The following is a 14,475-nucleotide window of genomic DNA, read 5'->3' as shown; positions in this document are numbered from 1 at the left end:
TGATTTTGAGACTGGACTACTGAAACTCTCTGCTGGCAGGTCTTCCCCTGAACGTTATCCGTCCACTGCAAATGATCCAAAATGCAGCTGCACGACTTGTGTTCAATCAGCCCAAGTTCTCCCACACCACCCCACTGCTGCGCTCCCTTCACTGACTTCCAGTAGCTGCACGTATCAGATTCAAAACACTGATGATGCCTACAAGGCCAAAAATGGACCAGCACCATCTTACCTCAGTGACCTTATCACATCTCGCACTGCACCACGCTGTCTGAGATCCTCCAGCACTGCTCGACTGGTACCACCTTCTCTCAGAATGAGAGGTAAGTACACTTCAAGGCTCTTCTCTGTTCTGGCACCGAGATGGTGGAATGAACTTCCCCTAGATGTCCGTACAGCAGAGTCCCTGATTATCTTCAAGTGACAACTAAAGACCTACCTCTTCCTAAAACACTTAAATTAGCACTTACAAAGTTTGTAGAATTCAAGAGTTATATTTATAATCTGGTGTACAGTGTAGATTTATTTATTACTAGAGACTTAAATCGCTTTTGTATGTCGCGCTGGAAAAGGGCGTCTGCTAAATGTAAATGTAAAAACATCATTTTAAAGCTCTGAGCCTCAAGCAGTGATTTCAGACCTCTGATTTTTTATGGAAAACGTATAACGAATGTATTTGCTGAATGTGTGTGAGCAGTACACAACAACAACATCCATAAAAAAATGCACTACTCACATTAATATTGTAATAACGAGTAACAAACACATCCACTGCTGCGAATCCCGGTTTATTAGGAAAGATGAGGCTCCAGTGAACAACATGCTGTAAAGCATTTCTGCTCCAAACAAACAATAGTGTTGTGATTTAGATGTTTATTCCTTTGTTTACGTCACAGAACTTCGGCTGGTGTTTGTGTGTGTGTGTTTTGAATAACTTTCGCATAAAAAACAACATCTTACTGGTAAAAAAACCTAATATGGCTGGTAGAATATAGTGTTACAAAACAAATGAGACAAAACAAAACAAACAAAACAAAAAATTAGGAAAGGCAGACTCTTGGACCTGAGCATACACTCACTCTGCAGGTGTCTTTTCTGCATCACCTCTTATTTCAAACCTTTTATTTCCAGCCAGTAGCATTATGTAAACTAAATGATTGATGGAAATGTAGCCAATAAGTGCAGGATTCTAACGATATATGGAACTCACGTTTGTGAGCTTTACTACTCTTTAGAATCTCTTAGTGGTCAAACGGTGGAGCACGTGCACTGTGACACACCAGAAAGTAGATGCAGCTCTCAGTTCTATATAAACAGCTGTTTCCAGCTCGTGCTAACTGGACTTTGTTCACAAAAATAAGTAAACAAAAACAAAAAATAGACAGTCAAAAAAGTTCTTTTATCTGAGATTTGCACAAAGAAATTGAGAAGTGAGAAATGATTCTTGGGGGCGGAGTAACAACAGAGACTTGGAGATCTGCATAGAGATGCGATTTTATCTCCCTTTACAGATTTATATGATTTTATGTGTGTGTGTGTGTGTGTGTGTGTGTGTGTGTGTGTGTGTGTGTGTGTATTGTTGAGATAAGACAAAAGGCCGCACATCAATATGAATAGTCATGACTGTAAAACAAGAGCTTGTCTGCTACCTGGTCATTAATATGAATGTTAACTCAATATCATTATCCAAACATGTAGAACAAAAGCCTTTACTGATCTGCAGCTCATTTCTATGCAGACTGCAGAACTTCATCATCTGTAACTTATCTTTTTGAGCAATATCAGCTTTGAATAATTGACAGTAAAGCTTAAAGTGTCTTCTTTTCATGGGATAACAGTTTAAAGGAGACGTATTGCAGCCATCAAATAAAAAAATTACCTTATTTCCCCCTTCCCTAAAATGGTAAAAATAGTCTGGCTGTGGCGACCCCTAATGGGAGAAGTCGAAAGAAGAAGGAAACTTTTCTATATACTTTTGTGAATTAAATTTAGATTTATGAGATTTGCAAATCATTGCATTCTGTTTTTACATTTTACACAGTGTCTAACTTTCATTTGGCTTGTATGCTAGTGTGTCATGTGTAGTGTATATGCATGTACTGTGTCATGTGTAGTGTATATGCATGTAGTGTGTCATGTAGTGTATATGTGTGTGTATGTGTAGTGTATATGTAGTGTGTGTGTGTGTAGTGTATATGTGTAGTGTATGTGTTTAGTGTATGTGTGTGTGTGTGTAGTGTATGTGTGTAGTGTGTCATGTAGTGTATATGTGTATGTGTGTGTGTGTATAGTGTGTAGTGTGTAGTGTATATGCATGTAGTGTGTCATGTGTAGTGTATATGCATGTACTGTGTCATGTGTAGTGTATATGCATGTACTGTGTCATGTGTAGTGTATATGCATGTAGTGTGTCATGTGTAGTGTATATGTGTAGTGTGTATGTGTGTATATATGTAGTGTATATGTGTATGTTTAGTGTATATGTGTGTAGTGTATGTGTAGTATATAATGTGTTGTGTATGTGTAGTGTATATGCATGTAGTGTCATGTGTAGTGTATATGCATGTACTGTGTCATGTGTAGTGTATGCATGTAGTGTGTCATGTAGTGTATATGCATGTAGTGTGTCATGTGTAGTGTATTTGTGTTTAGTGTATAGTGTGTAGTGTGTTTATTATTTAGTGTGTGTATATAGTGTGTGTGTATGTGTGTGTGTGTATATGTGTATGTGTGTGTAGTGTGTTGTGTGTAGTGTATATGTATAGTGTGTTTGTGTAGTGTATATATGTAGTGTGTTTAGTATGTGTAGTGTATATATGTGTAGTGTATTTAGTGTATATGTGTATGTGTGTAGTGTAGTGTGTTTGTGTTTAGTGTATGTGTGTAGTGTATAGTGTGTTTGTGTGTAGTGTATATGTGTGTGTAGTGTGTGTGTAGTGTATGTGTATAGTGTGTTTAGTGTATGTAGTGTATTTAGTGTATATATATGTGTGTGTATAGTGTGTAGTGTATATATATATATGTGTGTAGTGTATATAGTGTGTTGTATTGTGTAGTGTGTGTGTTTAGTGTATATATGTGTAGTGTTTAGTGTGTGTGTATATAGTGTATATGTGTGTGTATTTAGTGTGTGTAGTGTAGTGTGTTTGTATTTAGTGTGTTGTGTGTAGTGTGTTTAGTGTATGTGTAGTGTATATGTGCAGTGTGTTTAGTGTTTAGTGTAGTGTATATGTGTGTGTATATGTAGTGTGTGTAGTGTATTTAGTGTATTTAGTGTGTGTATATGTAGTGTGTTTAGTGTAGTGTGTTTGTGTGTAGTGTATGTGTATATATATGTGTATATATGTGTGTAGTGTGTAGTGTATGTGTGTAGTGTATATGTAGTGTATATATGTGTGTAGTGTGTTTGTGTTTAGTGTATGTGTAGTGTATATGTGTAGTGTGTATGTGTAGTGTGTTTGTATTTAGTGTATATGTGTGTGTATATAGTGTGTAGTGTAGTGTGTTTAGTATGTGTAGTGTGTTTAGTGTGTTGTGTATTGTGTAGTGTATATATGTAGTGTATATGTGTGTAGTGTATTTGTGTTTAGTGTGTGTGTGTGTGTATAGTGTGTAGTGTATGTGTTTAGTGTATGTAGTGTATATGTAGTGTGTGTAGTGTGTTTAGTGTGTTGTGCATTGTGTAGTGTGTGTAGTGTAGTGTGTTTGTGTTTAGTGTATGTGTAGTGTGTTTAGTGTGTTTAGTGTGTTATGTATTATGTATATATATGTAGTGTGTTTAGTGTGTTGTGTGTAGTGTGTTTGTGTTTAGTGTATTGTGTAGTGTGTTTGTGTTTAGTGTATTGTGTAGTGTATGTGTAGTGTTTAGTGTGTTGTGTATTGTGTAGTGTGTTTATGTTTAGTGTATATAGTGTGTAGTGTGTATGTGTGTAGTGTGTTTGTATTTAGTGTATTGTGTAGTGTATTTGTGTTTAGTGTGTTATGTATGTGTAGTGTGTAGTGTATTTGTGTTTAGTGTGTTTGTGTAGTGTATAGTGTGTAGTGTGTTATTATTATTATTATGTAGTGTGTTTAGTGTATATAGTGTATATATTATAGTGTGTGTGTAGTGTGTATGTGTGTATATATATGTGTATATATATATATATATATATATGTGTAGTGTGTGTGTATATGTGTAGTGTATATATGTAGTGTATATGTGTGTGTATATGTGTAGTGTGTTTAGTGTGTAGTGTGTAGTGTGTGTGTGTTGTGTGTGTATATGTGTGTTTAGTGTGTATGTGTGTAGTGTGTTTGTGTGTAGTGTGTAGTGTATTTAGTGTATGTGTAGTGTGTAGTGTGTATTTAGTGTGTGTTTAGTATGTGTGTATATGTGTAGTGTGTTTAGTGTGTTTAGTGTATGTAGTGTGTTTGTGTTAGTGTGTGTATGTGTAGTGTGTTTAGTGTATATAGTGTGTGTGTATATATATAGTGTGTGTGTGTGTAGTGTGTATGTGTAGTGTTTGTGTTTAGTGTATGTGTGTATATATGTGTAGTGTTTAGTGTAGTGTGTTTGTATTTAGTGTGTTGTGTGTTTGTGTTAGTGTATGTGTGTAGTGTGTTTAGTGTGTTATTGTGTGTAGTGTGTTTGTGTTTAGTGTATTAGTGTGTTTAGTGTTTAGTGTATTATTATTAGTGTATATGTGTGTGTGTATTGTGTGTAGTGTATGTGTTTAGTGTATTAGTGTGTTTAGTGTGTGTATTTAGTGTGTGTATATGTGTAGTGTGTAGTGTGTAGTGTGTATTGTGTATTATTATGTGTAGTGTATGTGTAGTATATAGTGTGTTTATTTAGTGTATGTGTGTGTTTAGTGTGTATGTGTGTAGTGTTTGTGTTTAGTGTGTAGTGTATAGTGTATATGTATAGTGTGTTTGTGTAGTGTATGTGTATATATGTGTGTTTAGTGTGTATATGTGTGTAGTGTGTGTATGTGTGTAGTGTATTGTGTAGTGTGTATTTAGTGTATGTGTAGTATATAGTGTAGTGTGTAGTGTGTTATGTGTAGTGTGTGTGTAGTGTAGTGTATGTAGTGTGTTAGTGTATGTGTATTGTGTGTAGTGTATATATATATAGTGTAGTGTGTAGTGTATTTGTGTTTAGTGTGTTTAGTGTATAGTGTATATATGTGTTTAGTGTGTAGTGTGTGTTAGTGTGTGTATATGTAGTGTGTGTTTAGTGTAGTGTAGTGTATATAGTGTGTGTGTTGTGTAGTGTATAGTGTGTTTATGTGTGTGTGTGTGTATGTAGTGTGTTTAGTGTATATGTGTAGTGTGTTTGTGTTTAGTGTGTAGTGTGTGTTTAGTGTGTGTAGTGTGTTTGTGTTTAGTGTAGTGTGTTTATGTTTAGTGTATGTGTTTAGTGTTTAGTGTATATATGTGTTTAGTGTGTGTTAGTGTATGTGTGTTTAGTGTGTGTAGTGTGTTTGTGTTTAGTGTTTAGTGTATGTGTATATATAGTGTGTTGTGTGTATTAGTGTGTGTTTTGTTTAATGTATGTGTATAGTGTGTAGTGTTTAGTGTATTATTATAGTGTGTTTGTGTTAGTGTATATGTGTTTAGTGTATTGTGTAGTGTGTTATTGTGTGTAGTGTTTAGTGTGTATAGTGTGTTTAATGTTTAGTGTGTAGTGTGTTTAGTGTATTTGTGTTTAGTGTAGTGTGTTTAGTATGTGTAGTGTGTAGTGTATGTGTAGTATATAGTGTATTTAGTGTATATAGTGTGTGTGTGTGTTTAGTGTGTAGTGTGTTTAGTGTGTAGTGTGTTGTGTAGTGTGTGTGTAGTGTGTTTATGTGTAGTGTGTGTGTGTTGTGTATGTGTAGTGTGTAGTGTGTTTAGTATGTGTAGTGTGTGTTTAGTGTATGTGTATGTGTAGTATATGTGTAGTGTGTTTAGTGTGTGTATAGTGTAGTGTGTGTTGTGTATGTGTGTGTGTTTAGTGTGTGTAGTGTGTTAGTGTGTGTATTGTGTAGTGTATATTTAGTGTATGTGTTTAGTGTATATGTGTAGTGTGTTTAGTGTTTAGTGTATGTGTTTAGTGTATTGTGTAGTGTGTTATTATTATTAGTGTATATGTGTGTGTTAGTGTGTAGTGTGTATGTGTAGTGTTTAGTGTATGTATGTAGTGTGTTAGTGTATATGTAGTGTGTTTGTGTTTAGTGTGTGTAGTGTATGTGTAGTGTGTTTAGTGTGTTGTATTGTGTAGTGTTTGTGTAGTGTGTAGTGTATGTAGTGTGTTAGTGTATGTGTAGTGTGTTGTGTAGTGTGTGTGTAGTGTTTAGTGTGTTATTGTGTAGTGTGTGTTTTGTTTAATGTATGTGTGTAGTGTATAGTGTGTTTAGTGTTGTGTATTGTGTGTGTGTTTAGTATGTGTAGTGTGTTTAGTGTGTTGTGTATTGTGTAGTGTGTTTGTGTTTAGTGTGTGTGTAGTGTATATGTGTAGTGTTTAGTGTTTAGTGTATTGTGTAGTGTGTGTGTATAGTGTGTAGTGTGTAGTGTGTTTGTGTTTAGTATGTGTAGTGTATGTAGTGTATATGTGTGTGTGTTTGTGTGTAGTGTATGTGTGTAGTGTTTGTGTTTATGTGTAGTGTATGTGTAGTGTGTTTAGTGTGTGTATTGTGTAGTGTTTGTGTTTAGTGTGTGTGTATGTAGTGTGTTAGTGTGTGTATTGTGTAGTGTTTGTGTTTAGTGTATGTGTAGTATATGTAGTGTGTTAGTGTGTTTGTATTTAGTGTGTTGTGTAGTGTGTGTAGTGTGTTTGTGTGTAGTGTATATGTAGTGTGTTTATTATTTAGTGTATATGTGTGTTTAGTGTGTTTAATATTTAGTGTATATGTATAGTGTGTTTAGTGTGTGTAGTGTGTGTAGTGTATGTGTAGTATATAGTGTGTAGTGTATGTGTGTGTGTGTGTGTTTAGTGTGTGTAGTGTTTGTGTTTAGTGTGTAGTGTGTTTAGTGTATTATTATAGTGTGTTTATGTGTAGTGTATATATGTAGTGTGTTAGTGTGTTTGTGTGTAGTGTATGTGTATTATTATGTGTATGTGTGTATGTGTGTTTAGTGTGTTATGTATTATTATGTGTATGTGTAGTGTTTAGTGTATGTGTAGTGTGTGTGTAGTGTGTGTGTTTAGTGTGTGTATTGTGTAGTGTGTTGTGTATTGTGTAGTGTGTTTAGTGTATATGTGTAGTGTTTAGTGTGTGTGTATTGTGTGTAGTGTGTTTGTGTTTAGTGTATGTGTGTGTGTGTATATGTGTAGTGTGTAGTGTGTTGTGTATTGGGTGTAGTGTGTGTAGTGTTTAGTGTATAGTGTGTTTATTATTTAGTGTGTTTGTGTGTAGTGTATTTAGTGTATGTGTAGTGTGTGTTTAGTGTATATGTGTAGTGTATATGTTTAGTGTGTGTAGTGTATTTAGTGTATGTGTAGTGTGTGTAGTGTATTTAGTGTGTGTAGTGTATATGTAGTGTGTTTGTGTTAGTGTATGTGTAGTGTTTAGTGTATGTGTGTGTGTGTATATATGTATGTGTGTTTAGTGTGTTTAGTGTATAGTGTAGTGTGTTTAGTGTATTATGTATTATTATTATTATGTAGTGTATATGTAGTGTGTTTAGTGTATTATTATTATGTAGTGTGTTTATATTTAGTGTATATGTAGTGTGTTTGTGTTAGTGTATGTGTAGTGTATGTGTGTGTTTAGTGTGTGTGTATGTAGTGTGTTATTATATTAGTGTGTTTGTGTGTAGTGTAGTGTGTTTAGTGTTTAGTGTGTGTGTTTAGTGTGTTGTGTAGTGTGTTTTGTTTAGTGTGTAGTGTATATGTAGTGTGTTTGTATTTAGTGTATATGTGTGTAGTGTATGTGTGTATGTGTAGTGTATGTAGTGTGTTTAATATTTAGTGTGTTTAGTGTATGTGTTTAGTGTAGTGTGTTTGTGTTTAGTGTGTAGTGTAGTGTGTGTGTATAGTGTGTTTAATTAATATTTAGTGTGTTGTGTGTAGTGTGTATGTGTAGTGTATATTTAGTGTGTGTAGTGTGTAGTGTATATGTATAGTGTATATATGTGTAGTGTATTTAGTGTATGTGTTTAGTGTGTAGTGTATAGTGTGTAGTGTGTTTAGTGTTGTGTATTATGTGTAGTGTATTTAGTGTATGTGTGTGTGTAGTGTTTAGTGTATGTGTAGTGTTTAGTGTGTAGTGTGTGTATTGTGTGTGTGTGTTTAGTGTTTAGTGTATATATATGTGTTTAGTGTGTAGTGTGTGTGTGTGTTTAGTGTATGTGTAGTGTATGTGTGTGTAGTGTGTATGTGTGTGTATATGTGTAGTGTATTTAGTGTGTGTGTGTGTAGTATATAGTGTGTTTAGTGTGTGTGTAGTGTGTGTATGTGTAGTGTATGTGTGTAGTATGTGTAGTGTTTAGTGTATTATGTGTATGTGTAGTGTATGTGTAGTGTGTTTAGTGTATATATGTGTAGTGTATGTGTTTAGTGTATGTGTGTAGTGTATATGTGTAGTGTTTAGTGTGTGTGTGTAGTGTGTTGTGTGTAGTGTATGTGTAGTGTGTTTAGTGTGTTGTGTATTGTGTAGTGTGTGTTTTGTTTAGTGTGTTGTGTAGTGTGTTTGTGTTTAGTGTGTGTGTAGTGTGTTTAGTGTGTTGTGTATTGTGTGTAGTGTGTTTGTGTTTAGTGTGTGTGTGTAGTGTATATGTGTAGTGTGTTTAGTGTGTTGTGTATTGGGTGTAGTGTGTTTGTGTTTAGTGTATGTGTGTAGTGTATATGTGTAGCTTTGTGCAGCTTCTGTCTGACCTGGAAGACTTTGGGAGCGCTGACCAGGGAGGCGAGTGCAGAGGAGAGAGTAGCAGAGAAGGTTCCTGCAGTGATGAGGGGACCAACTCCAGATACCATTGTCATCACCTGAACACACACACACACACACACACACGTGAAATGTGTTTATTTTGTTTCAGGTCAGTATTTCTGGGTTGACCTCTGACCTGGAAGTTGTTCATCAGGCCGTATTGGCACTTAGTGTGTGCACATGAGGAGAAGTCGTAACCGAAGTTGCAGGCGGAGGAGAAATTGCAGCTGGAACCCATTGTGATGGTGTCGTTCACATTTCCTGTGGCATCTCGCACCACCGTACCAGCTGAACACACAGCAGACGTTTGTTGAATGGAATTTTACAGTAGTGTCTAGCTGGAGCTGAGGAGACTTAGCGTTAGCATGTGTTAGCATGTGCTAGCTGTACTTACACACACAAAGCGCAATGGCGAGATAGGTTATTCCTGTGATGAAGATGGCCAGAAGTGTGCCAATGGGAAGAGCATCCTGGGGATCCTACAAATACACATACACACAGATGTGTAATGCCTCAGTGACTGATGGGATTTGACCCAGAAACCTTCTGATCATTCAGCAGTAAACTACTAATCACATTCATCTATTATATATTTACCCACACCATAGACACCATGAAAGGCAAACCTCTCCTTCAACTAACAGAAAGGTGTGAGAGCTTCTTCTAAGTGGACTAAATCTGTAGCATATCAGCTACATCACTCTCTCACTCACACACACACACACACACTTTAAATGTTTTCTTTCTAATTGAATAACTAGTTTCTGGTCCAGTTTTTACCTTCAGATCTCCAGAAATGTTGGCACCTGCTAGAATTCCAGTAGCTGCTGGGAAGAAGATGGCAAAGACGGAGAAGAAGGTTTCTCCATCTCGGAATTCTGGAGTAAAGTTCTCAGCCATGATGGACGCTGTGGTGAAATAAACATGCTGAGATACAAGACCAAAACTGCAACCCTGGTCTTCACACACCATCACAGTCTCTTATTATGTTGATGATGATGAAGATGAAGATCACCTTGATAGTTGAAGAAGCCTTTGCTCTGCTTGTCCTTGGTGGAGGGAATCACTGTCCCCACAAACACATTCGCTATGGCAACCAGGAGAATCACCAACAAAACAACCTGAGCCTACACAACATTACACACAGAATATCAGAATATAAGTGACTGTGTGTGTGTGTGTGTGTGTGTGTGTGTGTGTGTGTGTGTGTGTGTGTGTGTGTGTGTGTGAGAGAGAGACCTTAGCCTCCCACTCCATCCCTGCTACAGAGATCCCCAGCAGTAACACTACAGTGATGCAGCCCACGATCCTGATATCGTTCACTTCATCCACCAGGATGACGTCATTCTCCTACAATCACCACAATACATTAGTGTGTGTGTATGTGTGTGTATGTGTGTGTGTGTGTGTGTGTGTGTGTGAGTGAGTATGTGTGTGTCAGTATTATAGAGAAAATTGTGTAGAACTTTTACTCTCATCTGTAAGAGTAACTGAAACACAGAACTCTTGCGCTGACTGATGAAGGTGTAGGTGTGTGAAGTCATGTGCTCTGCCCCCGGGGTATTAATCACAGCCAGGTGGTGAAGCAGAAGCAGTTAGCAAGAATATATTTCTCACAGGCCATTAAGTCAGAAATGTGTTTTCCAGTGTGTGTAGCTCCACAGAGGCACTCTATCAGGAACCCACACAGTACCGAATAATGATGTTTAATAAATAACAGAAGCTCTGACTGATCTCCAGCTTGGTACCTTAAACAGATCCACCACTGTCTCCGCAAACCCCACTACATACATCGCCACGGCAACCGCGTTAGCAAAGGCGAAGATCAGACCGATAGAGCCGCCGAACTCCGGCCCCAGACTGCGTGAGATCAGATAATACGCTCCTCCTGAGTGCACACACACATGATAGATAGATAGATAGATAGATAGATAGATAGATAGATAGATAGATAGATAGATAGATAGATAGATAGATAGATAGATATGAATGCGTTATATAGAATGTAAATGAAAGTGGAGTGTGACTCAGTGTGAGTTTATTTCTTTAAATATTTCATACAAATATATACCAAATAAAATACAAAATATTAAAATGTGTGTGTGTGTGTGTGTGTGTGTGTGTGTACCTCCTCGTACGACTCCGTTAGTGCAAATGGCTGACATGGACAGACAGGTGAGTGTAGTGACCACCATACTGAGTAAAATAATAATAATCCCCAGACCTGAACACACACACACACACACACACACACACACACACACAGATCATCACAGCATGTAGGTTTTCAGCTAAAACATGAATAATTGTGAATATTTTCGAACACTGCACGACTTTCTCCAAGATGGCTGCATCAGTGTGATGCTCAGATGTATTGATTGTGTGTGTGTGTGTGTGTGTGTGTGTGTGTGTGTGTGTGTGTGTGTGTGTGTGTGTGTGCATTCGAGAGATCAAAGGTGTACCTAAACTCATACTAATGATCCACCAAAATAAAAACACAACCAACAATAACAAATTTACACAAACAACATAAACAATAACAACAACTTGTTTCATCCTGTATTTGTTAACATCACAAACTGTAAAATTGTGCGGAAGCTCCGCCCCTTCAGCTTTAAAAACTTCCTCATTTCTGCTTATAAAGATTAGTGCTTCCCTCACTGTTCCATTTGCTGGTCTCCTAAATGCTCCCCTTACTACTCCCCTTTACTGGACCCCTCACTGTACCCCTTACTACTTCCCTCACTGTACCCCTCACTGCTCCCTCACTACTCCCCTCACTGTGCCCCTCACTGCTCCTCACTGCTCCCTCACTGTACCTCACTGCTCCCTCACTGTACCCCTCACTACCCCTCACTGTACCCTCACTACTCCTCACTGTACCCTCACTGTACCCCACTGCTCCCCTCACTGTACCCCTCACTACCCCTCACTGTACCCCTTACTGCTCCCTCACTGCTCCTCACTACTCCCTCACTGTACCTCACTGTACCCTCACTGCTCCCTCACTGTACCCTCACTGTACCCCTCACTGTACCCCACTGCTCCCCTCACTGTACCTCACTGTACCCCTTACTGCTCCCTCACTGTGCCCCTCACTGCTCCTCACTACTCCCTCACTGTACCCCTTACTGCTCCCCTCACTACTCCCCTCACTGCTCCCCTCACTACTCCCCTCACTGTACCCCTTACTGCTCCCTCACTACTCCCCTCACTGTACCCTCACTACTCCTCACTGTACCCCTACTGCTCCCTCACTACTCCTCACTGTACCCCTTACTGCTCCCTCACTGTACCCTCACTGCTCCTCACTACTCCCTCACTGTACCTCACTGCTCCCCTCACTGCTCCCCTCACTGCTCCCCTCACTGCTCCCTCACTCCCTCACTGTACCCCTTACTGCTCCCTCACTGTACCCTCACTGTACCCTCACTGTACCCTCACTGTACCCCTCACTACTCCCCTCACTGTACCCCTCACTACTCCCCTCACTGTACCCCTCACTCTGTTATGAAGGTGTCAAGTTAGTGCTACATGACTGGCTTCAAATCATCCATTATTCACACACCATAAATTTGACCTCATAGAAAACAACTTCTGTCCTTAAACTGCTCTCGCTTCACCACCTGAGGGATGAATACATCAAACTATAACCACTAACTGCTGACCTCTGACCTCTTTAAAATAAACCATTCTACATGTGTGTGTGTGTGTGTGTGTGTGTGTGTGTGTGTGTGTGTGTGTGTGTGTGTGTGTGTGTGTGTGTTTGTTCACCTGATCCTGCTTGTCCAAAAACCCATGAGAGACGAATGAAAAGCATCACACCCCAAATATTCAGCATACATCGCACCTACACACACACACACACACACACACACAAATACAATTAAACACATATACATACATTGCACACAATCATAATCCATTGTGTGTGTGTGTGTGTGTGTGTGTGTGTGTGTGAGTGTGTGTGAGACACACTTACCAGAACTCCTTTAATCCAGCCAAATTTAACCACACCCCCGGAGTTATCTGGAGCTGGAGGAGCTTCAAGATCATCACCCTGTACAACATCACTCCCTTCACTATCATCGAGCATGTGTGGCATATCCATATCTCCATTCTAACACACACACACACACATATACACACACACACATATACACACACACACACACACACACACACACACACAAACACTGTTTCACTATATACTGTGAGAAGTGGGGACAGAGGACTCAGTGATAATAATTCACATAAATTCAGTTCAGTTCATGTTTATTTGTTTTGCGATTTTAATAATGAACATCGTCTCAGAGCAGCTTTACACAGATAATGTGGTGATAAAATCGAAGATGTTCTTTATAAGTGTAAGTTTGTCCCTGATGAACAAGTCGGTGGAGACTGTGGTGAAGGAAAAACTCCCTGAGATGCAGAAGGAAGAAACCTTGAGAGGAACCAGACTCAAGAGGGAACCTCATCCTCATCTGGGTTCCACCGAATGTCCATTTATTACAGATAAACAATGTTGAGGTGCAGTGATGGAGATCAGAGCAGACTGTAGTCCATACACCGCACACACTGCAAAGCTCTATACACTGAGGACTTGAGGTCTTTAATACACAATGAGGACTTTTATACACAGTGAGAACGTGAGGTCACGCTCCACACAAGACTTTATTTCACATAAGATTAGGTTTAATATGCAGTCTATCAGGTTTTGGGGGTGGGTCATGTCTAAACATCTACATATTCATTGAGTCTGGACCTGATTATGCATCTGTGTTTTCTCTGCAGTGCATTTATAAATATCTAAATTACATTGTGTCCCAAAAGATTTAATACACTCTAGTATCTCAAAGTCATCATTTAACATGTCAGAAAACATATTGAAATATATAATAAAAAAATATACAAATATATTCAATATTTAATATTAAGTACAGAAGAAAGAAGAAGACTGTGTCTGTTTGTGTGTGTTTCATGTCACAGTAATTCATTATAAATTTAATTGTATATTGTGTGTGAGATGCACACTGATACATTGTTGCTGTACTGAAGTGGGTCATATAGAGATAATGCAGTTACTTCTGCTCCTTCTTCTCCACTGTGGTGTGTTTGATCTCATCACTGACCTTGTGGAAGACCTGATGGAGCTCCTGCAGTGAAGGTCTGATGACTCTCTGCCCGCTCACACTCCCGGCATTGCGGTAAAAGTCGATGCTCGGCACTCTGTCCAGCGTGTTGTGGCCGAAGGCACTCACCACGGATGGCCTGACAGGGCGATGGTCCACGTTTCCATAACCGTTCCCAGAGAACGACGTCTCCTCGTACAGTGGAGGATCATCTTTAGTCTTCTCAAATGCTGAATTCTCCATCTGTGATCCTGTCTGTGAGGAGTTCAGCAGATCAGGATTGTGGAATCACTCAGTTTCACAGAAGAAAAAAGATTCTTTACTCCAGCATCAGATTGAACTCTGGAACTGATATAGATGTTATGAAGCTCAGCAGTGTGTTTGTCCTCCTGGATGAAGAAGTTTGCAAGGTTTTTTTTCTGGAAGCTCAATCTCAGCACTAACATTCTGTT

At 38.5% G+C, this 14,475-nt stretch overlaps 1 protein-coding gene across 1 annotated transcript in view; it reads right to left on the bottom strand.

Moving 5' to 3' along the window:
• slc12a1 (solute carrier family 12 member 1) overlaps positions 1-14,475 on the bottom strand; it is a 29,422-nt gene extending 14,947 nt beyond the window's left edge. The window contains exons 1-11 of the mRNA XM_046864308.1: positions 14,024-14,475; positions 12,874-13,011; positions 12,666-12,741; positions 11,020-11,115; positions 10,640-10,779; positions 10,131-10,241; positions 9,907-10,018; positions 9,672-9,799; positions 9,286-9,370; positions 9,028-9,179; positions 8,840-8,947 (exon numbers count right to left, since the gene is read on the bottom strand). Coding sequence (XP_046720264.1) covers positions 8,840-8,947; positions 9,028-9,179; positions 9,286-9,370; positions 9,672-9,799; positions 9,907-10,018; positions 10,131-10,241; positions 10,640-10,779; positions 11,020-11,115; positions 12,666-12,741; positions 12,874-13,011; positions 14,024-14,266 — 1,389 coding nt within the window. The 5' untranslated portion in view covers positions 14,267-14,475. The remainder of the gene's footprint in view (positions 1-8,839; positions 8,948-9,027; positions 9,180-9,285; positions 9,371-9,671; positions 9,800-9,906; positions 10,019-10,130; positions 10,242-10,639; positions 10,780-11,019; positions 11,116-12,665; positions 12,742-12,873; positions 13,012-14,023) is intronic.

Source organism: Silurus meridionalis, chromosome 13 (genome assembly GCF_014805685.1).
Source record: "Silurus meridionalis isolate SWU-2019-XX chromosome 13, ASM1480568v1, whole genome shotgun sequence".
In the NCBI taxonomy this organism is placed as follows: Eukaryota; Metazoa; Chordata; class Actinopteri; order Siluriformes; family Siluridae; genus Silurus; species Silurus meridionalis.
The sequence above is the reverse complement of the archived record's forward strand: the minus strand, read 5'-3'. Positions and strand labels throughout refer to the sequence as shown.